Source organism: Melopsittacus undulatus, chromosome 1 (assembly GCF_012275295.1).
Source record: "Melopsittacus undulatus isolate bMelUnd1 chromosome 1, bMelUnd1.mat.Z, whole genome shotgun sequence".
In the NCBI taxonomy this organism is placed as follows: domain Eukaryota; kingdom Metazoa; phylum Chordata; class Aves; order Psittaciformes; family Psittaculidae; genus Melopsittacus; species Melopsittacus undulatus.
In genome coordinates, this window is record NC_047527.1 from 128,663,312 (window position 1) to 128,686,613 (window position 23,302).

General features: G+C 39.4%; 1 protein-coding gene across 5 annotated transcripts in view; it reads left to right on the forward strand.

The window, feature by feature from the left end:
* HDAC9 (histone deacetylase 9) overlaps positions 1 to 23,302 on the forward strand; it is a 395,548-nt gene that overhangs the window by 109,442 nt on the left and 262,804 nt on the right. For 2 of the 5 annotated variants that reach the window (XM_031052377.2, XM_031052378.2), the window contains exon 1: positions 548 to 1,079. In XM_031052377.2, coding sequence (XP_030908237.1) covers positions 974 to 1,079 — 106 coding nt within the window. In that variant the 5' untranslated portion in view covers positions 548 to 973. Of the gene's footprint in view, positions 1 to 527; positions 1,080 to 23,302 lie in introns of those variants that run through there. The other 3 variants (XM_031052375.2, XM_005152865.3, XM_031052376.2) reach the window with 3 other exon arrangements.

Below are 23,302 nucleotides of genomic sequence, written 5' to 3' on the forward strand. Positions count from 1 at the left end.
AAACGGGCAGCAAAAATAGAACAGCAGGATGGCTGCATGTGGGCGAGGCACAGACCACATAGCCAGCACAACCTCCCGGGGTATTTTAGGGCTGATACAGAGGCCGTGGCATTTTGCTCATTGTTCACAAAATGTGCTCCGGAGGAGGAGGGAGAGAGTCCCGGGTGAGGGGTGTTTCTGTCCTGCTCCCTGCCTTCCCTTCCTCCCTCCCTGGCGTCTCCCCACTGAAACGGGCTGGGCAGGGAGAAAGGGGTTAATCACACTCGAGGCCGAGCGGTGGAGAGGTTTGAAAGACAGCGACTGGACAGCTGTGTTTGCTGTGGTATTTTTAAACGCATTAATGCAGGCTCCAATCACTCGGCCATGCTTGACCTATTTTTGGCTCAGGCCGGCCATTGTTCTATTTCTGCCGCCGCTGGGCCACGCGGGTGTCGATTCAAATGCAAATGAGTTACCGCTGCTGCTCCCGCCAACTTTGCCCAGCTGAGAGAGAGCCGGACAGGGAGAGGAGAGAGGGGTATGGGGACAGCAATGCTGGTCTGGACTGGGGTAAATCCGACTCAGCCCTTGGGGGCTCCCTGTCCCTGCTAAGGTGGCTCACTCGGTTTGATGGTTTGTAGGAGGCTGTGGTCCCCCCCACCCCACCAGAAAGCCTGAAGAGCAGAGATCCTGCTTCGTTTCTTCTTCCACCTGCCGCTGGCTGCCTGAACGCAACTGCTCAAACTCGGCGGCACGCAGACCCCCGTGTGCTCACAGTCCCCTTCCAGCCGGCGGGGGCTGCTGGGAGCGCATTCGGGGTTTTTTCCCCTCCCGATAGATCCTTGTGCAAATGCTTAAACATTGCTTGTTGCTGAAGCGTATTATCTTACAACCCTCGCTGGAGGAGGTAGAACCGCAGAGGGTCGTGCCTGACACCCGTGTGCAAGTGCAGTGATGAATCTCTTGTGTAGCTGAAGCGCAGACCAGTTGGAATATGCTGCAGACAATTTACGAGAGTGAATCGTGTTTTTCCTCAGATGGGGTTTCTGGACGTGAACAGCTCTTGGCTCAGCAAAGAATGCACAGTATGATCAGCTCAGGTAAGAGACAGCTCGGTACTTCAGACTTCAGTGGCTGACCAGGAAAATACAGCCTAGCCCAACAAGAAAACATCCTTCCTTTAAAGAAGTGACTTTATTTTTGTGGGGTTTAGGTAAGTTGATAGGTAATTATGGTAGTATGTTTGACAGCAGCTGCTGTTTATGCAGGGAATTTGTCTCTTTCAGGCTGCTGCTTTCCAGCCAGAGCAAAACGCTAGTTTGGGATTCCTTGTTTATTTTGTTGCGTGGTTGCAAAATGGGGCTCATGGTACAGGCTTCCTCACAGAGAGAGGCTTCCTCAGACAGACCTTATCAGGAGGCTGCAGTTAGAGCCCCTCATAAGGCAATTCTGGTCATATACCTATTGTAAACAGTGTTTGGTCTTTCTGCCAGTTTCCTTCTCTCCGGTTTGCATACAAAGGGAGTTTAATACTAACCCCTTTCTCTTTTCATTATAGTGTTGCTTTAAAATGTCTTTAATATGCATGGATTCTTTTGTAACTTAAAAAATGTTTGTGAACCTAGCAATGACAGTGTATGTAGTGACTGTCTGAGATGTTAAATTGGATGTGTTTTTTAATGAAGATAATTCAAAGCTGCTGTGAAAGAACACTGGACATATTCTCACGTATTAGAATCTACCCTTCTATTTTTGAGTTTCTTTGCTAGCTGTGTTTGACCTGCAAATGATGTACGGAGAATCAATAAAGTTGGAAGAATTGTTGCCGTTCAGATAAAATGTCATTTTAGACAGGCTAAAAAGAAGTCAAAATTTCAAATAACTCTTGCCCATTCTCTCTTAAACTCTGTGAATTCCAGTTCTTTTTTTACTGGACTGAAACTCTGTCTTTTGTGGCACAGTGTTATCTGTTTGATATGTTTTTAATCCTAGGTTTCTAAATTAGTTTTTCACAAGGTTGGCTTTATAGAGGACCTTTATGTAGAATACAGGATGAATTGTTTATATGTACTTTAGACTTAGGTTACCTTGCTTTTCCTTTTTCTTTCTTTTTCATTTTCTTTTTCTTCTCCTTTTTCATTTTCTTTTTCTCCTATTTTTTTTCTTCTTTTTAATTTTCCTTTTCCTTCTTTTAAAGTTGGCAATGTTTCTCATTTTCTAAGATTAATTATGTGTGTAGACCACAGCTCTCTTCAGGTATTGCCTGTTCTGGTACACCTGTTGAACCCATGCTTTTTAAAAAAACAAAACTATTTCTTTACCTGTTTTATAGGCAAAGAACTTAAATTTTTACTTGTGCTTCTTTCTTACATACAATTTTTATAGCAGACTTCTGTTTTCAGAAATCGAAATAAATTCTGGGAGATTGTGTCAAATGGTAATATCTTTCCTGCTACAAAAGATAGATATATCTTAACCTTATGACTAGTATTTTTCAATATCAAAAGCCAGGGCTACCTCAACATGATTATAGACTGAAGGAGAGAATGAGAGATTGAAAAGCTGTTCTGTGCAGGTAAAAATCATGAGACTGTCTAAGGGGAATGGAGCCTTCCAACTGGTAATGTTTAAGATTGAAAGTTTTTCTCTTTCTATATAAGGCTGCTGGATTGGTTTGTTTGGTTTTGGATGTCAAAGAATTACTATTCCTCTGACTTCTTAGAAGACATGTTTATCACCAGTTACAGTTACTTGTCAGTGACAGAAATCAGGTGCAAGACTTGTTTACAAATATGAACAAGGAAGCTCTTAGAAAAGACAGTGGGTAAAAGTAGAAGTTTTTCTGAAAGTGTTAACAGTTCTGCAAAGCCATTCTCAGTGTCAACATCTGGTTCAAGAATTACTGTTTTTCTTTCATTTCTCTGAACAGCTCTGCAGGTGTCCAGTGCTTTTGTACTGGTCAAAGAGATAAGACTGACTGCTTCCTCTCCCTCCTATCAGTTTTTTGATTATTTGCTTGTTTTTAATACTTGTCAAGTTAGCTGTACAGAACTGAAAATCTGGGGCTTTAGCTCATTTTGCTGCCTTGTATCTCACAGCTAATGTTGCTTGAGTAACAGCAGTTTTCTCATTTAAAACGTTTGAAACAGAAAAAGGGAGGTAATTTTCAGGAAGTATGCAGCTCTGCTTTTCTTCACTGAAGAAAGAATATCATGTAACAGTTGATTTTTATCTGCTATTCCATTAGACCCATATAACACATAGGATTTCCACTGTAGTGCCAAGTAGAATGGGGGGGGAGGGGGGGTTTAGACTTAAAAGCACACACACAAAAAACCAAACCCAAAACATCTTAGTCAAGAATGTTATCCAGGTAAAATATGTTTAAATATGTATTCTACAGAACACAAAATATTCCTCACTTGGCCTTTAAAATACACAACTAGACTGCAAGTAGTTGACTTTATACATAGCCTGCAGATTAATTCACGTCACATGAAACCACAAAGTCCTGTGCTGCTGTTAATTACCTTCAGTTCCCTCAAGTTCACAATCTCGAACAGTCAGGCAAGGGTCTGGTAACTTTTCAGGTACTGTCTCTCTCTCTCTCTCTCCATATTTCGTATAGGGGAGAAAGACGTACCCAGATGATGTGCTCTGGTGTTTGGAGTAGCTACAATCAGTCAATTGTATTTTGCTTACAACAAGTGTCCTTACTTTAAAGTTATCTTCACCTACATGAATGTGACTTTTGCTCAGGTTACAAATTTGGACACTTTTAAGGAAAGATCCTTCAACATTTACACTCTGCATCCTTTATATTCTTGAAGTCTTTCAAGCAACACAAACTCTCAATGGATTTTTAGGTTTGCTAGTTTCCAGATGCAGTGGGCATGTATTATGCAACTCTGATTTTAAACTGGACTATAGCCATCCCCAAAGAGGACTGATTCAATAGCCAATTGATACTTGCAAAGCAAACTAAGGAATTTCTGAAAATTGCAGGCATAGGACATACTTTTGTCATGTGAAACAGTTCTGTGTTCCCTCAATCACTGCTTTGCCTGTCTGTCTCTATCCCTGCTTGTAAATCATACTATGAATGAGATGATCTGGATAGGTACCAGTCAAAAGTCTAATTATGAATGGAGCAATCGAGATCCACACTGACTCAAGAAGCTGTGTAATTTGCAGGCACCTACGCCTTATTGCAGAGAGCAGTTTCGGCTGTCTTGAGAAGAATAAACTAGATTCTCCCATATGATATTGCTGCCCTAAAATGCAGCAGTAAGTGCTGTACATCTTTGTTAAAGATTATGATGTTGATGTATTCTTATTTGACACCATCATTGTTTTAGCATCTCAATTTAAAAATTAGATCTGGAATTGCTGTTTAACTATGTTGCTTTTATTTTATTCCGAAAGTCTCAATTCCCATGTGTGTGTGATGCTACAGTGGACCCTAGCATTCAGTTGGCCTCTTATATTACAATACGGGTAATAAACTGTAAGTTCTTGAAGCATTTTCTGCTGCACAGTCCGTGAAAGAATGCTCATTAAAATGTAGCCAATAAGTAACTAACACAGGGCTACATTATTCAAATAGATGTCAGTTTTGTAAAGGAGAGAGAACCTACCCAGCTGTGGTATCTGTAGATATGGGACTTTAAGAATTCCAAGTTCATTAACTTGGGTGGTATATTTTATTTTATCATGCTGTTTTCCCAAAGGGGAAGGTTGCCATGTTTGCTTTGCTGGCCATCTTTTGACATAGAGCCTTGCTCTGGCTTGCCTGAATTCTACCTGGGCTTTTATTGGATAAGGCATCCTCTGCTTCCTGCCCAAAGCTGTTGCATTGAAAAATCAAGAGTTCAAGATCTTGAGCTTAAAGCTTTGGCTTGTCACCAAGCTGACAGGTGACCTGAGCAAGTTACGCAATCCTGCCTACATCAGCTACGCCTTCTGTGAAACACAGGCAGTGATACCTGTCAGGATCAGGAATCTGTAGAGCAAAAATATTCTAAAGGGAATATAATGATGCAGAATGATTAATTTGATTGAATCCATCTGCCTACATGCTTCCAAAACACCTGCAATTTCACAGATGTAGTAAGTGAATGTAGTTGCACTATTTTTTCTCTGCATCAGTCAGGAAATTTGAGCTGTGTTACTTGAATACAAATGACAGAATCAATGCTATACACATCGTGTTGTACATGGGTTGACAGGCCCTCATGGGCTATGTTCCTTCAGTAAACACTGATGTACAAAATTTGTCTCATACGTTGTATCTATTGTGTGGCCGAATGACCGTGTATACAGGTTTGTACACATGGCTTTATATAGCTTCAGAGAAGGGTTTTTTTGTTATTTTCTCTCCTGTTTTTTTTCTGCTGAAAAGAAACTTTCACTTGCTTAAGCACTCCTGTGGGGAGATTGCAGAAAGCCAGTTAATTTGAAGGCTTGCTTTGCTGTTCATGAAAAACTTCACATATTTGCGTATCTGAATCAGGTAATACGAGCTTCTCAGAGACAGCAAAATGTGGCATATGTGGTATCTCAGGCATTAACTTTTCAGAGAAAGTGAGGACAGATATGCGGCACTTTTGCCGTGCGATTCTCTTCAGAGTAATGAAATAAATTAAGTATGAAAATTCAGTTTAGGGAAGTTCAGGATAACAACCAGAGATGCTTTTTCAATGCCCATTGGAAAGCCTAGGTAGAAAGTCCTTCATAGAAGCAGCTGAAGTGTTTGAATTAATTGTTACAGAAGAGTAAGGCCTTAGCCTTAACAATACAATGAAACATGCAACACAGACCTGCGTGTAGCTAAAATCTCACTGATTTTGAGTAGAGCCTCTGCCCAGTGATGTATGCTGCACAAGACATTGGTTATGAATTCACTTGAACAGAAATGTGGTAAAATGGAATTAAGCTGGGTTTTTTTGTTTTATGTTATTGAGAAGACATTGAGTACAGACCAATTTTATGAACTTCATGTGTCCTCTAATTGCTTTTTCTTTCTTTCTTTTAAGTCCCACCTTCGGGAACCATGAGATTACCTGACAGTCTTACTTTGTATTAGAAAATATATGTTGTGGGAAAAGCTTGGAATAAGAATTTTGAAGTACAGGATTGACAAGAATAACAACCTACAAAAGCTAGAAAGTAAATAAAAAAGAATGCAGGACATAATTTCAAAACCTTTCATTGTCTGTCCGGGTAACTGTTGAACAGTGCATTTAATAGAGAGGTTCAGTAGTGCTGGCACTGGGACACTGTCTCTTCTCTCTTATTTTAGCTGTTCAGCTCTGTAACGCTTATGGGTTTCCAGTGCACTCAAATGCACAGTCTCAGCCAGTTTTACCTCCTGTGGAACTATGTGTGGAATCCATTGAGTTCATTGAGGTTTGCATTGGATATGAGAAACACTTGTAACTCTTCCTACTACCAGAGCTTTCATCAGACCTCTGTTTCTCTACCATCTGCCCACCCCCTCTCTTCTTCACAGTCTGCAGAGAACGCAAAAGCTGAATAGATAGATAGCCTGCAAAGATATATGTATATACACCTTAATTGCAGGGTTTGGTACAGATGATGGGGAAGGTTTCAAGTATCACTTCATTCCAACCTTTCCTAGCTACTGTTGTGGGTGGGCTTTCTTGTATGGTAGGTACAATCCAAAATACTGTAGAGAAACTAATGGCCAGATGTTATTGTTAGACACATGAAAATCTAAAGTGCCCAGCTCTGTGGGTCTCTTTAACAGGCTGACTCCTCTGGGTCAGTTATTCTTAGCCTGGTTATTTTCATTTTATGGCATTACAGGTCTAAGATTAGCCTGTTAGGCGTTATCATGCCATCTGAGTTACCTCCTAATATAACTGTACACCGGAATGATTATTTATAGACAGAGCATTCTGTCATTTTTGCTTTATTTCTGGTAGTTTAAATAAAGAAGAGCAACATTCAAGAAAAACCACAGATTCCTTCCTGCTGCCAAAACAACATGATAACTGCTGGCTGAGGGGCAGGAATATTGTTTAAAATGTGTGCTTGCACTAGATGCAAACATCCACTTTATCCCCTCTGTTTCTATTAAAATGAGGTATCTCAGGGTACCACTGCTCCTGTCTCTTCTGGAGGAGGAGAGGGGTGCCAGATCAATTCACTGAATGACAGAGAAGATAGGGTTGTGGTTTCTGATGAAAACAAGTATATCCAGCTGTTATTTTTAGGGGCTGGCACCATCAACCTCCATGTTCAGTGTGAACATGTCATGCATGCACACAGCTCCTCCAAAGTAGATCCATTTTGCTATATAAAAGCGATGTCTGCTGTTCTGTTACCCTTCCAGGTGCTTTTCACAGACATAACAGGAAGCTTCAGCAAATTGGCACATTTTTAGCAGACCAATTTTTATGGCAGCTTCACAAACATTTCTGCTCACAAGAAAAGCTTGAATCCTAAAGCAGAGTTGTTGTTCAGAAGCACAGTAAGGCACATTCTCTCTGAAGGAAGTTCACTGGGATCTTTGTGCTTGCATGTGTTAACTAGGAGTAAATTTTTAGTGACAGTTAAGTAAAGAGCCACAAATATAGTAAAGTGGTTGTCTTCAGCTGGGTGTCAGTGCAACCTCTGGCTGTAGCTGTTGCTCAGGAAGCTGGCAATTTGTAAAATAGTGACATATTAATGGATTATGGTTATCTAATGAACTCTGACTTTTCTACTGTTCTCTTTTAGATAAATTACATGTTTATGTCTTTGTGCACATTCTGGGTGTAATCATGGAGCACCTGATTTGTTCTACCTTAAAATGTTCCCAGTATAAAAAGGCTTGCAAAATCAGTGGAAGTCATTGCACGGTTGAATGATACAGTGCCAGTTTATTTCCCATTATATAATAAGCAGCTCATTTCTTTTTGTCAGGCTGGCAGCTCTGTGCATGACTATGTAAAGGTACTTTGTCATTTAATATAAACTGAGCATAGCCTACGCATTTGTTTTATTTGTTTTGTGTCTCCCAGTTGTAAACTTCTAGCTTGTGGAGCATACAAACACAAGCTCCAAGAATCCAGCCCTTTTTGGATGAATGTGCTCGAAACAGAGGATGTTTTATTCTAATAACATGTTCTTTCTAGTAATGAAACCAAATAACATCAAAGGAGATGCAAGAAGGAACAGAATTAATTCTTTGAAAATGCCAAATATATAAATCATGTTTTTACTATCAAAGACTATTATTCTCTTTCATGATCCCTGTGGCTGAAGGTATGCATGCCACAGGGAGGAAACACAGCTATTCAATTTCAGTGAAGTCTGGAATGGAATAATAAGGAAGTTTCATGTTAATTTAATAATTTCTCTCAATTGTTCTGTTCTTAATCCAAGTTTCCTTTTTCTTTCTTAGTGCCCAAGGCCACCACCTTGTTGGTATTGTGAAGTAACAATATGAGAAGGAGAAGGGAAAACAAACTTTAAAGCTTCATCTTACACAGAGACTCTTTTTGATGTTCACTACTCCTGTTTATGTTTAGTAAAATGTTAGTGATGATCTTTTATTACCTGTTCACAACTCCTTTTCTTGCAGAGACAGTAAGTTCTTAGCTCTCTTCATAGAATCATAGAATCACAGAATGGTTTGGGTTGGAAGGGACCTTAAAGATCATGGAATTCCAAACTCCTGCCATGGGCAGGGGCACTGTCCGCTAGACCAGATTGCTCAAAGTCCCATCCAACCTGGCCTTGAATACTTCCAGAGATGGGGCAGCCACATCTTCCTTGGGCAACCTGTTCCAATGCCTCACCACACTCATAGTAAAGAATTTCTTCCTGATTCCCTCATCTAAATCTGCCTATTTTCGGTCTAAAGCCATTCCCTCTTCTCCTACCGCTACATGACTTTGTAAAAATCTCCTCTTCAAATTTCTTGTAGGACCCCTTTAGGTACTCAAAGGCTGCTGTAAGGCCTCTCAGGAGCCTTGTCTTCTCCTGGCTGAACAAGCCCAACTCTCTCAGCCTGTCTTCATAAGAGAGGTGCTCCAGCCCTTGGATCAATCATCTTTATGGCCTCATCTGGATGTGGTCCAACATGTCCATGTCCTTCTCATGTTGGGGGCTGGATGCAGTGGTCCAGATGGAGTCTTGCGAGAACACAGGAGAGGAATCACCTCCCTTGACCAGCTGGGCATGCTGCTGGTGGTACAGCCCAAGACATGTTTGGCTTTCTAGGCTGCAGGTGCCAAACTGCCAGGTCATGTTGAACTTCTTATCAACTGACACTCTTTATCTACTTGTTTGAACTCTAGATCAACATCCCTATTGAAAAAGGTGTGTTTTTCTAAAGCCTCTTTCTCCTATGGATACAAAAGTAGTAAAACTCCTGGACTGTTTTAAGTTTTTGATATTCTAATTGAATCTAACCTAGAAGTTTAAAAAAGCTTAAAAGAATACACAAATTACAAAATTGACAAGAAATACAAAATGAAATACATAGATTTTTTTGGTATTTCATGCTGATGTGAAAAGTTACGGCATTAGTATAAGGCACAGAATGGTGTAAGAAATAGAAAAAGGAAAATCGTCAATATGAGTCTGTATTAACATATATTAACATCTCTACTTTTACATGTAGTACATATTGTTCAAGAAGTATATAGAAATTACTTAGATGCCTTAAAATGCTCATCATAAAAATCCTTGCACAGTAGCTGCTGAAATCTGATGGGACCTAAATTCAGGAGAGCACTTTACCTTGGGAGTCCAGTAGATACTCAGCAGCCTGTGTCACGCATATGCTCAAAACTGTTCCAGGCTCCAAAGACAGATTCACTCATTCCCACACGCATGTCAGAAAGTTGGCATCCTTTTATTTGCTGTCACCGTTTTTTCTAAAGGGTCTGTTTCAAAAGAAGAAAGTTTTACTCTATTGTTTCTTTTAAGAATAGTTAGCATAAAAGGAATGTCGTAGGAAATAGTAAGTCTTACCTTGGTTTATTCAAGGAGTATGAGGGAAGAACTGGCAGGAGTGAAAGAGTTTTGAGGACAATATGAGAGAATTTTATAAATGGAGTAGTAGGGCAGAGCTGTGCTATACAAGCACTTCCTGTGTTAAAATACTGTCATGAGGGAGAGTGAGAAAGGCACTGAAAGTGCAAGAGAACTGCGTAGGAGGTGAAAATGAGGGGAGTTTGACTATCCATGAAAAGCAGAAAAATATAGGTAAAGAGAGTTAGGAAAACAGTCAACTTCAACTGGGATAAGAGAAGTTTCTGTCAAACCCCAAAGCCATCATGGAGAAATAGGAGTATTTTGGAATATGGAAATTATAATACTGGAAATTTGGAATATTGGAATATTGGAAATTTGGAGAAGTAGCAATATTTTGGAATCAACACAAGTTCAAAACAACTCAGGCCTGTGTTAATCTTGCAGCTGCACAGTAAGCTAGTAATCAGGGATTTCCCTCACCATTGTACAGACTATTTTTCTGTTTGTTTTTAGTTTGGGGTGTTGGGACTTTTTTGTCCAAGAATGAATACTTTTTTTAGGGGAGGTGTAGGGCACTGAGTCTGTTTATGCATGTACTACAAGTTCTCATGTACACATCTCACCATCCACACCTCCAGCCCACTGTAGCTCATGTTTCCTGCTGAGCCTGCAGAGCAGTCTCACCAGAGGTTTGCCATAAATTCCCATGACTGTGCTATCTGCACCATCCCTATCTTGCCTTTGCCGCTTGGCCTTCTGGGCAATTTTCTGAGCTTTGTGCTTATTTTCTCTTATTTGTTGTTTTTTTTTTTTTATCTCATGCCAACACATACAGGGTGATAATGGAGCAGCTGAAGAACTTAATGGGGAAAGAGGGAAGATTACAAATGACAACATTAAAGGGCTATAGGCAAAGAAATAAAGGAATGATAATGCAGCTGAATTAAGTAATGGTTATGCACTGGACGATTAAGCATACTAATACTGACACAGCTATTCTGTTTAGAAATGTAATTGTTAGAGGTAGGAATATGTAGGAAAAAATTCCCTTGGGCTAAAATTCTCAAACTTTTAAGAGTGAATGGCAGACTCTGGTCACTGGTCATGCATATATACTTATCACTTGTATGCATATACAATTACAGAAGACGTATATACATAAGATTATCACCAGTCATATTCTGTCTCCCCTCACTGGGGATGTTTTGTTATGGCTATGTTAAAACCTGCCAAAATTTTTGGGAACTCTGGGTTTCACAAGTTAGTTCAGATCAGCTTGACTGAGTGCCTAAGGCAAAGTGATCTTCCTCCTCCTGCAGGCCTAGCAGCCACAGGAGGTGGACATGCATCCCATAAACCTTCTCATCTGTCTGCTGTCCATCATCTGCAAATATCCAGAGGTCTGCAGCAGCACACATTTGTTCCCAAAGACCTCAGGAACTCAGTCATAAGGACCTAAGTTTTTTTATTTGCTCTGTGGAATACTAGGTCAGTTCTGGTAGTGACTAGGAGCTCCAGGTGCAGAACAGGTTATAAAACATTTAGCAGCCAATTTAGCTATAGTGATCCCCTGCAGATTCAGAATGATGCAAGTGCAGAAATCTGGACTATTCCTTTCTTCATTTTCCTCTTTTGCCTTTTTTTATTACTATTTTTAATTTTAATTGTTGTAATCTGTGAATACTACATGTGTGTGGTTATACAGATGTGCAGCCTCAATACATCAGAGTGAGGGAGGTTCCTAGAGACAGCAGCTTGCATTACTGGGAAGAAGGAGCAGCGGTCTCATCCTCCCTTTGGTCTTTGGATCTCATTCCTCTGCTGAGGAGTCACATCCCTTGTACTGACACAGGTATTCATATGTCCATTGGGTCTGATGGGATGAACAGCTACCCTCAGTTAAAATGTGCCCTGTGCTTTCCCATGCCACTGCAGGTGTGTGATGCAGTGTGGGGAAGGAAGGTATCAGCTTCAGGGTTGGAGAGGCCGTAAGTAGAGAAGGGAGGCACAATCACACCAGCTGTGGCATACGGTGGTCCCAAATACATGTCAAACTGCTGCTTGGGAATCTTCCACATCCAAAGAATATACCTATTGCTCCTCTTAACATTTAAAGGTTGGACCCTAAAATTTCACACCCAATTAGTACCTTGTTAAACTCTAGTTAATTATATAGCACTGTACCATTAAGTAGAATTTACATTAATACTGCCCCTGTGAAGCTGTCAATAATTATGTTTCCTCATCCAAAGGGCACATTTTATCTGTTAGTATGAAAGGAAAATACCCTACAAATATATGTTGTTCAAATTAAGTAGAAAATTGTGTTGGCTTTAGCAGCCTGCACCAAATTTGATCATACTGTAAACAGTAGCCAGCTGCAACTCTGAACCATTATCAGTCCTGATGTAGTGCCATGTGAAGAGTCTGCTGCCGTAAAGTCTTCATGGCTCTTGCATTCCATTTTTGCTTCATTCTTTTTTTAACCTTTCTTGTGGAGAAAATGTTTTGCCAGACATCCTACTGCTGTAATCCCCGCTATCCTCATTTATTGTTGTAAACTTAGAGTGCTCCAATATGCCTTTATCCTTTTTAGACAACCTGGAAATCAGTAGAATTCAAGTTATGGGAGGAAAATTTTCCTTTCTGTGATGCTGTTCCCTGGTTGCTACTTAGGTACTGTTATCAAATACTTTTTATGTAAACCAAAACCATAAGATAACTGCCTCATCCTGACATGCTACCAAATCCAGGTCAAAAGGACCATATAGTTGTCTCAATGATTGCTGTTCATTTCTTACCGAGTGTGGTTTCAAGTTAAAGGTATGGTCTGACTCTCATGGTTGGCACTGGGCTGTGCTGAGCCTGATGACATGAAGTGCAGACTTTTTTTTGGATCAGAACCCTTCAAAATTACTTTGCTCCCCACACTAACACCCAAGATGCCAGATCTGAAAGGAGAGAGATTTTCATTGCTGTTCCTTTGCTGTGAAAGTCTGTACATCTGAACTGGGGACAGCCAAAGACTGTATACCTTGTGGTACAAAATAAAAAATGAGAAACATTAGTTAATAGCATTGTGTGGGAGATAATGTGTTGTGGCCAGCTGTCAGGACTTGATATTTGACTAATTGTCCAAACTCTCAGTCAGGGAAAACTCAGATTTCTCCTTAGATAACATGTCCAGATGTTTGAACTTTGTGATTATAAATTCATTTATAAAGTCTACCCAGAAGACAGTAGTTGGGTTCTGTAAAAGAGAAGCTGTATAGATTAATCTTATATTTCTGCACTAAATCTACTTTTTGTATAACCCTTACTTGCACTCTCAGAAGACCTGTAGTTATGCAAATAATTCTCATTTATAATATGGTTTTCCTCTTCCACTATAGATGGCTGGATGCTTAGGTGGATATTAATAGTATAAGTTCTATGCAAAAAAAGCATAGAACTACTTATGAAAGTCTTTCCAAGCTCTTAATCATCTTAAATCCAATTAGCCTTTTCCTGTTTCTGACATGGCTCTCTTTGAGATAGGATGAGCGAACTGGAATATTCCTGATGACAAAGCCTCCTTGATGAATATCAAAACTTACTTTTATCCTACTTTCTGTATTTCCTGTTTTCATTTTTTAATCTTGCTGTATATTGGTCACATGTTGTCACTGAGCTGTCTGCAATGACAGACATCTGTTTTTAAGGTTATATTAAGGTTAATGAAGCACAGCAAGATATATTCCACTCATTCATCCCAAAACAAATAACCGTGCACGTACAAAAAATGAATGAACCCTTCTATTTTGTTTCCCTATCACAAAGCCTTCCATGAAATATCCTGAAGATACTTGTTTCATTTGTGGTTTTAACCCAATCAATCTTTTTTCCATTATTCTTCTTTCCAGACCTCTATTAAAATAGCAATTACTGTTGCCTCACTGCACTACCAACCTTTTCTTACATTCAAAAAGAGTAATTTCCCTTTGCTTTAGAACTCTTTCTGATCAGCAATAGAGTTCTTGTAACTTCATATAAAGGCCAGAGCAGGACACAAACTCCAGTGAGACACCTTGGGAAGGATATTTTGCAAGTCCAGATAATTCTGTGGACCAGATCTTTAACCAGTACCAAGTGTCACTGCCCACTGACATCCAGACCCTATTTTAGTCACCATTTTGTTAGTCCTGTGAAAGAATTTGTTAGGGTTTGTGTCTTCAAATACACATGCAGTTATAATTCAAAACTCCTAACTTCATCTTACAAAGTCGGTTTGCATCAAACTTGATTTGTTCCCTGAATGTCTGTGAGACTAAAAGAAGTCAAATTTAAACAAAAATTGGCTCAGTTGTGGCTGTTAACGGAGGATATAGTTTCTGAGGGAACATATGGGGAAAGAATATCTCTTTCCCTTTCTTCTTTGAAAATTACATATGTGGCTCTTGTTTGGCTAAGATAATTTTTGCTAAAACTTTTCTGATTAATCTGTAAGATCAGACAAAGCATTAAAATTTTAAATTCGAAGTCACTTGTTTTAAAAATATCAGGAGATTAATGCAATTGCAGCAGTTTATTCATATCATCCTTGACTAACATGTTCACAATTATAGAGGTATAAGCTGATCATATTTAAAAAGAACAAAGTATTTTTGCTTCACCACTCATTTGCAGTACTGTCTGTAGATGTGGTCCAAAAAGTTTAAAATTTAAAAAAAAAAAGATTACAAATCTGATATAAATACTAGAGGATAAAACATATGAAGAGGGATTAAGGGAGCTATATTTATAGTCTAACTGAGAGGGTTCAAGGGACATGGGCACAGGCTATAAATAACTTCAAGGTAACAATATAAATGAAGGAAGGGAATTATTTGTTCTCAAAAGATGGTGAGGCATGGAATAATAGCCTGAAGCAAAGAAAAGAAATGTTTAGGTTAGATGTTAGAACTTTTTTCTACCAGTAAGAGCTGTGGAAAGCAGAGACATAAATAGCTAAGGCAGGAAGCTAAAAGCAGTACCTAAAGCACTAGCTACAGCTATTTGGCTACAGATTAAAATTACTCATAGTTGGAGCTGTGTTACAAAATTCACAGGGCTAGACTTAGTGACACAAACTTTTTTTTGTTTTCTTACCTGTTGTAATCTATAATGCCCACAATTCATGGTGTGCATTAATTTCCCATGAAGGCTATGTAGACAATGTTCCTTCCAAGATTATTGTGCAGCTTTAACCAGATTAAGGGTAAAAAATAACATCATTAGTCAATTATAGCCTCATTTAGTAGTGCGATTATGAAGTTGTATTATTTTAATCGAAGTGGCAGAGTCTCATGTTATTACTTGTTCTGGTGAGAGGGAGGAAGTCCCTTCTCTTCGTCATTCCCTAGGTGAGATGGTGGCTTTTGAACGCTGTAACCCTTGGTTACTGGTAAGCAAAATAGCTTGTATGAATTGTACATGGTAATGTCAGAATATTGGCCATCTGTTGGGCATTGCTGACTTCGCTAGAAAAAAATAGGTAGGTTGTGTGCTGGCCTGCTTCAAAGTGAACCCTGATACAGCAGTGACAGAAGGAAAAGGGGGAAGAAAGGGCACGAACTGCAGAACAAATTGTAGTGTTGTAACTGTCTCATGGCCCTCAGCCATAAACCTCTCAAAACAATGCGGTTCTAATCTAGGTCATTGCTTGTACATGTTTTGCTTTATTCCTCTTTTGGTTCAGTGTGTCTGGGGAGCTTCCTAACACTGGGAATTTTATTTGGCAGGTTAAAATTTTCAGACAAGATGCTTTCACTGTAGCCCAACCAAGAGAGGTCATGTCACACCATGCCACTGAGAACAAAAGAGAAGGCTTGAAAGACCAGACTTATTTCAAGGTGGTACCAAATATGCTTGAGAGAATGTGTGAGAGAGGGAGAGATTATAGAATCATAAAACCATAGAATATTTAAGGTTGGAAAGGACCTCAAGATCATCTAGTTCCAACCCCCCTGTCATGGGCAGGGACACCTCACACTAAACCATGCCACCCAAGGCTCTGTCAGCCCAGCCTTGAGCACTGCCAGGGATGGAGCATTCACGACTTCCCTGGGCAACTCATTCCAGTGCATCACCACCCTTGCACTAAAAAATTTCTTCCTTATATCCAATCTAAACTTCCCCTGTTTAAGTTTTAATCCATTACCCCTTGTCCTGTCACTACAGTCCCTAATAAATAGTCCTTCCCCAGTATCCTTATAGGCCCCCTTCAGATACTGGAAGGCTGCTATGAGGTCTCCATGCAGCCTTCTTTTCTCCAGGCTGAACAGCCCCAACTTTCTCAGCCCATCTTCATTTGGGAGGTGCTCCAGTCTTCTGATCATCCTTGTGGCCCTCCTCTGGACTCTCCAGTTTAGAGACAAATTAGTTGAGTAAAGGTGGTAAACTGCACATATATTTGGACCTCTAAAAATGACACATCCCTTACGTGATTATTCAGTAGATGTATGACTTTTCCAGTACTCATGGGCTTTTTATGTCATAAAAGCAATAAGACAGATTATTGCAATATGACAGTGCAAATGCTGCAGCATTGCATTAATATAACTGGTTTTGCTTGTCTGACATGTAATCCATTAAGCAATAATGGATTTAAGGGACTTTTGGCTGTGGTTGGTACATGCAGTAACCATTGTAAATATTGTTTAACACTGATCAAATCATGCAGAAGTGTTCAGCTTGCCTAGTTTTAAGAAGCATGTATATTTGTGCTAGGAGAGGAATGTAATTTCTGTTTGTTTCTGCTCAGGATTTCATGCTCAGCAGCCTATACACTTGAGCTGTTAGCACCACCAGACATCTCCATTGCTGTTAAATCGGGCAGGGTCTACTGTTGAATTAGAGGCTTTTGGGCACACCAAAACCTGAGTTTTGTAACCAGGAGTGGATTGGATCTACTGAAAATAGCTCAGAACATGTGCCTCTAAACTTGAAGGCATTTAGTTAATACTTAGCTCTTTTCACTATCTCTGCTCTGTACCCCTTAGCTGTTAATTTTCGCAGCTTCCAAAAATCTCTGTCTTAAGATACTTGATAATAATATTTCATAATAGGTGAAAAAATGAAAATCCTGTGTGGCAGAGGGCAACAATGGTAGAAATTTGATTTTATACTCACCACCTCTTTTTGTTATCCTTTCTTGGCCACACTCCAAACCATATTTCCTCTTTGCCTGCATGGCAGCATTGGAAGAATAACTTCTCACTCAGTGGCTACCCTTTGAAATATGAAAGTGTCCAGGTGCAAGATGGCTCTGGTAGTACAGTGCTGTCACGTAGACCAGATACCTCTGGATTTGGGATAAGTTATTAGGAGAATGCTGGTCATAGCCTTGGAAATCAGCAGTCATTTCCTGTTGTCTGTCTCTGCAGAGCAAGCACTGTCTGCCCCTTGGAGTAATTTGCCTAATTTCACTCAATTGCTTCAGATCTTAAATGTCAGTGTCTGAATATTGATAGTTTTCTGAGTACTGACAATTTCACTTATGAAAACAATTAAACACTCTTTAGGAAAGCTCCAGCCTTCAAGAGATTAAGCTGCTAGGAAATGAGAGAACTGGTTTCATTTATTAAAACTTTAGTATAGAGCTGTGTATTTGCAGTGTGCGTAAAGCATAGTATTTCTTGAGTTTTCTTTCTTCACAGGGTTTGCCATGATCTTTTCCTCTGTCATCTGTGAATCTATTTTCCTCTGAGCTGTGAAGTTTGTATCTTATGTGCCATAAAAAGTGTTTCTTGTGGGTTTCTTTTTGGGATAACCTGTACAGTATATATACAGCAGACCTTGCTGATGCTCCTCTTCTTGGAATTCCCTGAATTACACTGCTATACACTGGCAGAAAAACTCAAGGGTGTTGGGACATAATAGTAGCTACACATCCTTGTACACACAAATGTACTCCTCCCATCACAATGAGTGATGAAAAAAAGGTGAAAGCGTTTATGATCTGGCTGGCTTGCAATTCCTTGGCCTGAAGGATGTGTTAAGTGTGTAAGATTTGATTTTGTTAGTTATAAGGCCCCCATGCATTAAAAGAATAAAGAACCTTGGGTCATGCTGAAAATTAGAATGAACTAAATTTAGTTAAGAAAAAAAACCCTGTTAATTTCCCAAGATTATTAAGATGGCACTTGCATATGTTTATTATGACGTCTTAGGTAAAGGAATAAAAAACTCCAATCTGCAGCCATTCAGATTTCCAGTGAAAATGACACCAAGATGAAAAGTCTCTTTGGCATACTTAGTGGCACATTTCAGAATTTAATGATTGTTGTATTTTGAATGAGCTGTCCATAAATAATTTAATACATTTTTTTTGCCAAAAGGCATCTCTCTTATACTCTAAAAGTCCTTATCACTTTATTTATGTCACCATCTTGACTGACAGTATCCTTGTTTTGTATTGACCTTTCCCAAACTTGGAGAGAGTCAACTTTTCTCTCAATTTTTATTTCTATTGGCATTTTCCCCTTGTCCTTTCTCAATTCATGCAAAGCTGTCAATTTAATCATAACACCTTTGGAATGCTTGGGCTCTTCCCTTGGTGTGGTGAAACCTGTCCTTATGAGTGCAGAAATTATTAAATGAGCAAATCCAAAGAATTTAGAAAATAATCAATAATTTGAAAAACAAAATCATGTTGTTTATGTAGATTTTAGGATTCATTCAAATTACTTGGATAATTTATCACAAAATAGGAACAGCTCTCAGTTACTCTGGTAACAGTCTCTTGTAGTGTTCTTTATGGCATGTTTGTCTACTTGATAAAATGCATAGAAAAACTATCTGTCTGGTTGGGTGCCAGTTCCTGTCCACTTTTTGTTGTGATTTTATTTCCTAAGTATTTCAAGATGTTGATCAATTATTCACAGTGATATGAATAGATATCATACTTGTTCAAAATCTAAAAACTCATTGCTGATTCAGAATTAATGATCTTAATTTATGCCTGATGCCAGTTAGTAAAGTCTGTGATTAAATTGCCATTTTCTTTCAATCACTTGTCGTTATATATGGAAAAGTATTCAGAAAAAGTTAGCTTCTGATATGGAATTTCAGTTGCTTGTACTTAGGCCAAAACCAAATGTCCATGTGTCATGGCTTACATACTTTTACAAAGGAAACATAAAATTAAGTATTATTTTTACTTATTATAGGAAGAACAAAATCACATGCTGATGTTCTTCAGTCTTTCAGGAAATATTTTATTGTTAGAACAGAGGCCCCAGGGCTGCCGTGCACAGCTGAGCCTGAAGTCTCTGCAAAACTACACATTCTTTCACATTTTTTCTGGCACCTGTGCCTACACTGCTGTTGTTGCTTGAGAAGCAAGGAAATTATATAGGCAGTTAGGCTATGCTGAGCTCCCTGCTGCTGAAGCTACTTTGCTGTAAGTAAACAAAGAGGTAAATGAAAGCTGTTGTCCTGGTTTCATTACTGCACTGTGGTCATGCCATTGTTAAGAGCCCCAGGACATGCACAAAGGTCATTGTGGAGAAAGGGCCATAGTTTATTTAGTTTCTTAAGTCTGGAAATAAATTCTTGATAATGAGTTTAAACTTAAACAGGGAAAGTTTGGGTTAGATATAAGGAAGAAGCTCTTCACTATAAGGGTGGTCAGGCACTGGAACAGGCTGCCCAAAGAAGTGGTAAATGTTCCATCTCTGGCAGTTTTCAAGGCCAGGTGGGACAGAGCCTTGGGTGACATGGTCTAGGTTGAGACGTCTTTGCCAATGACAGGGGGGCTGGAGCTAGATGGTCTTAAGGTCCTTTCCAACCTTAACCATTCTATGATTGTATAAGTAAATTTACAAATAAAATAATGTGTTATGCCTATTTAGCACTGTATGGGCTTTTTTCTGCAACCTGTTGCGTATTCTCGTTCTTATCCAAGAAGTCAAGTACCCTATGTTTAAAGCTTTAAAGAAGTTTTGAGACCCATAAGCTTTTTGTCAGTCTGAAATGGTATGATTATACCTGGACCTTAATCCATAAATGTTAAACAGAAAACCTTTTGTTGACAGATTCTGAGAATGTCAGCTCAGGAGAAAGTTCCTTATGTTTGAAGAGTTAAGTGAAATTAAAAGAGTGCATAATAGCATTAATTATTACTTTCTAAGAATTAATTGCAGTTGCTGTGGTTGGTAAAAAATGAAGCCCTACACTCTCTGCAGTCATAGTAAATGTCACTAGATCTTTGAGCAGATTAAAAAGTTTTTTGTGGTCATAAGTACGCAAGACTTCAAATTAACGAGGGGCTTTTCCCAGTGGTGTTGTTAACGTGCTTGTGTGATCCTCATAATCTTATACTTGATTGCAGCCTTTGAAAGTGCTTTGTAAAAATTATGTTTCTTAAAACAAAGGCAAATGTTTTGAGGAAGTACCTTTGGTGGGAGGGGAAATGAATTTCTAGTTTTATACTTCGAAAGAACTTGGTGGAATTATTTGAATATTTAGGAAACAAGAGGGCTCACAATTTATACAAAGCCTTACATTAGATATACTAATTGTCAGTTACCTAAAATTATATTACCCAAGCTTTTCAACAGGCAAGGGCAAATAGGATAATAAGGTAGAATGATTATCAAGTTCCACTTTCTTTTTAGCAGTTTGTTGACAGGAAAGAGCTAGTCATTTATTTCACTGCCAATAGCGATTTCATTCTTGCCACTCAGCTTATCAGTATTATTGGGTTTTCTTGTTGGTTAAAGCCACATTTTTGTACCAGATTAGAACAGAATCATCATTGTGGCAGTCAAAGCTATGAGACTTAATTGTAAACAAGTTTATCTTTGAGATTTTCAGACTAGTGTGATGTGCTACTAACATTTATGGTTTAGGAGGCAATGACACTAAATATTTGTGAGGCTTGTGAAGGTGCCATTCTGCTGTCTGCTAAAATGTGGCTTCTTTTTTTTAACCCAGTTATTTTTGGCCAAAAGATTTCAACCATTTTTGAGAAAGGAGCTAGACAAAAATAAATGATTATGTCCTTGAAATGTTCCATCAGTCTGCCTTAGTCTAGAGCATGGTACTTTCTGTGCTTTAGATGTGGAACTAAACATGTGATACTTGTGGCTGAAAGGAGACTTTTCACTTTCTCTGTGCAAATATATTTTTGTTGGCCAAAGTTGAATTGCAAATCAAGTTTTACTATTATGTTGCTGATAAAATGTCAACATATTCTATCTTCAATTAGCATGTTGTATTGTCCTTTTTAGCAGTCTTGTTTTTCAAAGCAGGGCAGCTGAAAGCAACCCTGGTGGAATTCCAGATGGCTGAATTGAAACCAGGAGCCTGTTTGTATCCTCAGCTGTCTTGCAGACCCCTCCATTTACATCACCAAGCATGGGTAAGGAGTAGACTTTGGTGGAAGGCCTGTTGGAAACTGGAAGCATAAGGAAGAGAAGGGGAAGAAAAAAAAACGAATGGAAAGGGAACCAACTGGTTGGCCAAGGAGATTAGGTCTGGTTATGGACTACTGACAAGCTGAGGGCATGGTGGGAAGAATGGGGCTGGGTGTACAATAGGAACCAGGAGCAGCTTGGGTGGAAGCAGCAAAAAGTAAAGAACCTAAGACAGAACAGAGTGCAAGAAGCCAGTAGGAATTTGAAATGTGCAATCACATCGTGTTTTCTTTCTGTAGGACTTCTGTGTTACCTACATCCAGAGTGGATGAAAGATGAAAATGCTTCTATAACTTCATTGTTACATGCGGGGCTGCAGGCATTATTAACTTGACCCCATTCTTATCCTACTCACTATGCAAAATTTATTAAATTTCTTCATGAGCTCACCTTTTGCAGCTTTCCTAAATATTAATATATTCACACAACACCTTTCATGAAATGTAGGAGGTGGGTGATGGTGTGTTATAGATGGGAACTAAAGCACTGAGCATTTAAAATGTTAACATACCAGATATCTATGAATTTATGGTGCCCACATTAAACAGATAAGGGCTTGAGGTTTCAGCGTGCTTACTTTATATAGTACTGTTAGCTAAGGCAGAGTTTAGGGCTTAATGTGGCAGTCTGAATAAAGTTTTAGTAATGTAGTCAGTTAGTACAAAAAAAATGTTTAATTCATCTTATTCATCACTAAAAAGCCAAATATTTTTGTGAGGCAAAAGTTGATGTATTTTTATCCAAGGTGAAGTGAGCTTCAGTACAGGCAAGGAATAATTAAGTGAGCCTTCTGCCCCGCTTTGCGGAAATGTTATATATGATTTCTCAGAGTCATAACATATTCTTCCAACATATCATTGGTTTGGATTTTGCTAAAGCCTGTTCAGGTAAGAATTGCTGAGAGTGAGTAACTGATACAAAGTATTAGACTTTGTGAACTATCTTTAGTTCACAAAGTGCATAATATTCACTTCTTGTGAACTATCTTTAGTTGTTCTTCTTTGTTCCCATCGGCTTTTCTACAGTAGGCAAGCTCTTATTTTGCTGACTTGCCGTTTCAGTGTTTTCACGATTTCAGAAAAATACTGGAAACAAATAGAACCATAGAATATTTAGGGTTGGAAAGGACCTTAAGATCATCTAGTTCCAACCCCCCTGCCATGGGCAGGGACACCTTACACTAAACCATGTCACCCAAGGATTTGTCCAGCCTGGCCTTGAACACCACCAGGGATGGAGCATTCACAACTTCTCTGGGCAGCCCATTCCAGTGCCTCACCACCCTAACAGTAAAGAATTTCTTCCTTAGATCCAATCTAAACTTCCCCTGTTTAAGTTTTAACCCATTACCCTTTGCCATGTCACTACAGTCCCTAATTAATAGTCCATCCCCAGCACCCCTATAGCCCCTCTTCAGATACTGGAAGGCTGCTATGAGGTCTCCATGCAGCCTTCTCTTCTCCAGGCTGAACAGCCCCAACTTTCTCAGTCTGTCTTCATATGGGAGGTGCTCCAGTCCTCTGATCATCCTCGTGGCCCTCCTCTGGACTTGTTCCAACAGTTCCATGTCCTTTTTATGTTGAGGACACCAGAACTGCACACAATACTCCAAGTGAGGTCTCATGAGAGTAGAGTAGAGGGGCAGGATCACCTCCTTTGAACTGCTGGTCACACTCCTTTTGATGCAGCCCAGGACATGGTTGACTTTCTGGGTTGTAAGTGCACACTGCTGGCTCATGTTCATTTTCTCATCGACCAACACCCCCAAGTCCTTCTCCACAGGGCTGCTCTGAATCTCTTCTCCACCCAACCTGTAGCTGTGCCTGGGATTGCTCTGACCCATGTGTAGGACCTTGCATTTGGCATAGTTAAACTTCATGAGTTTGGCATCAGCC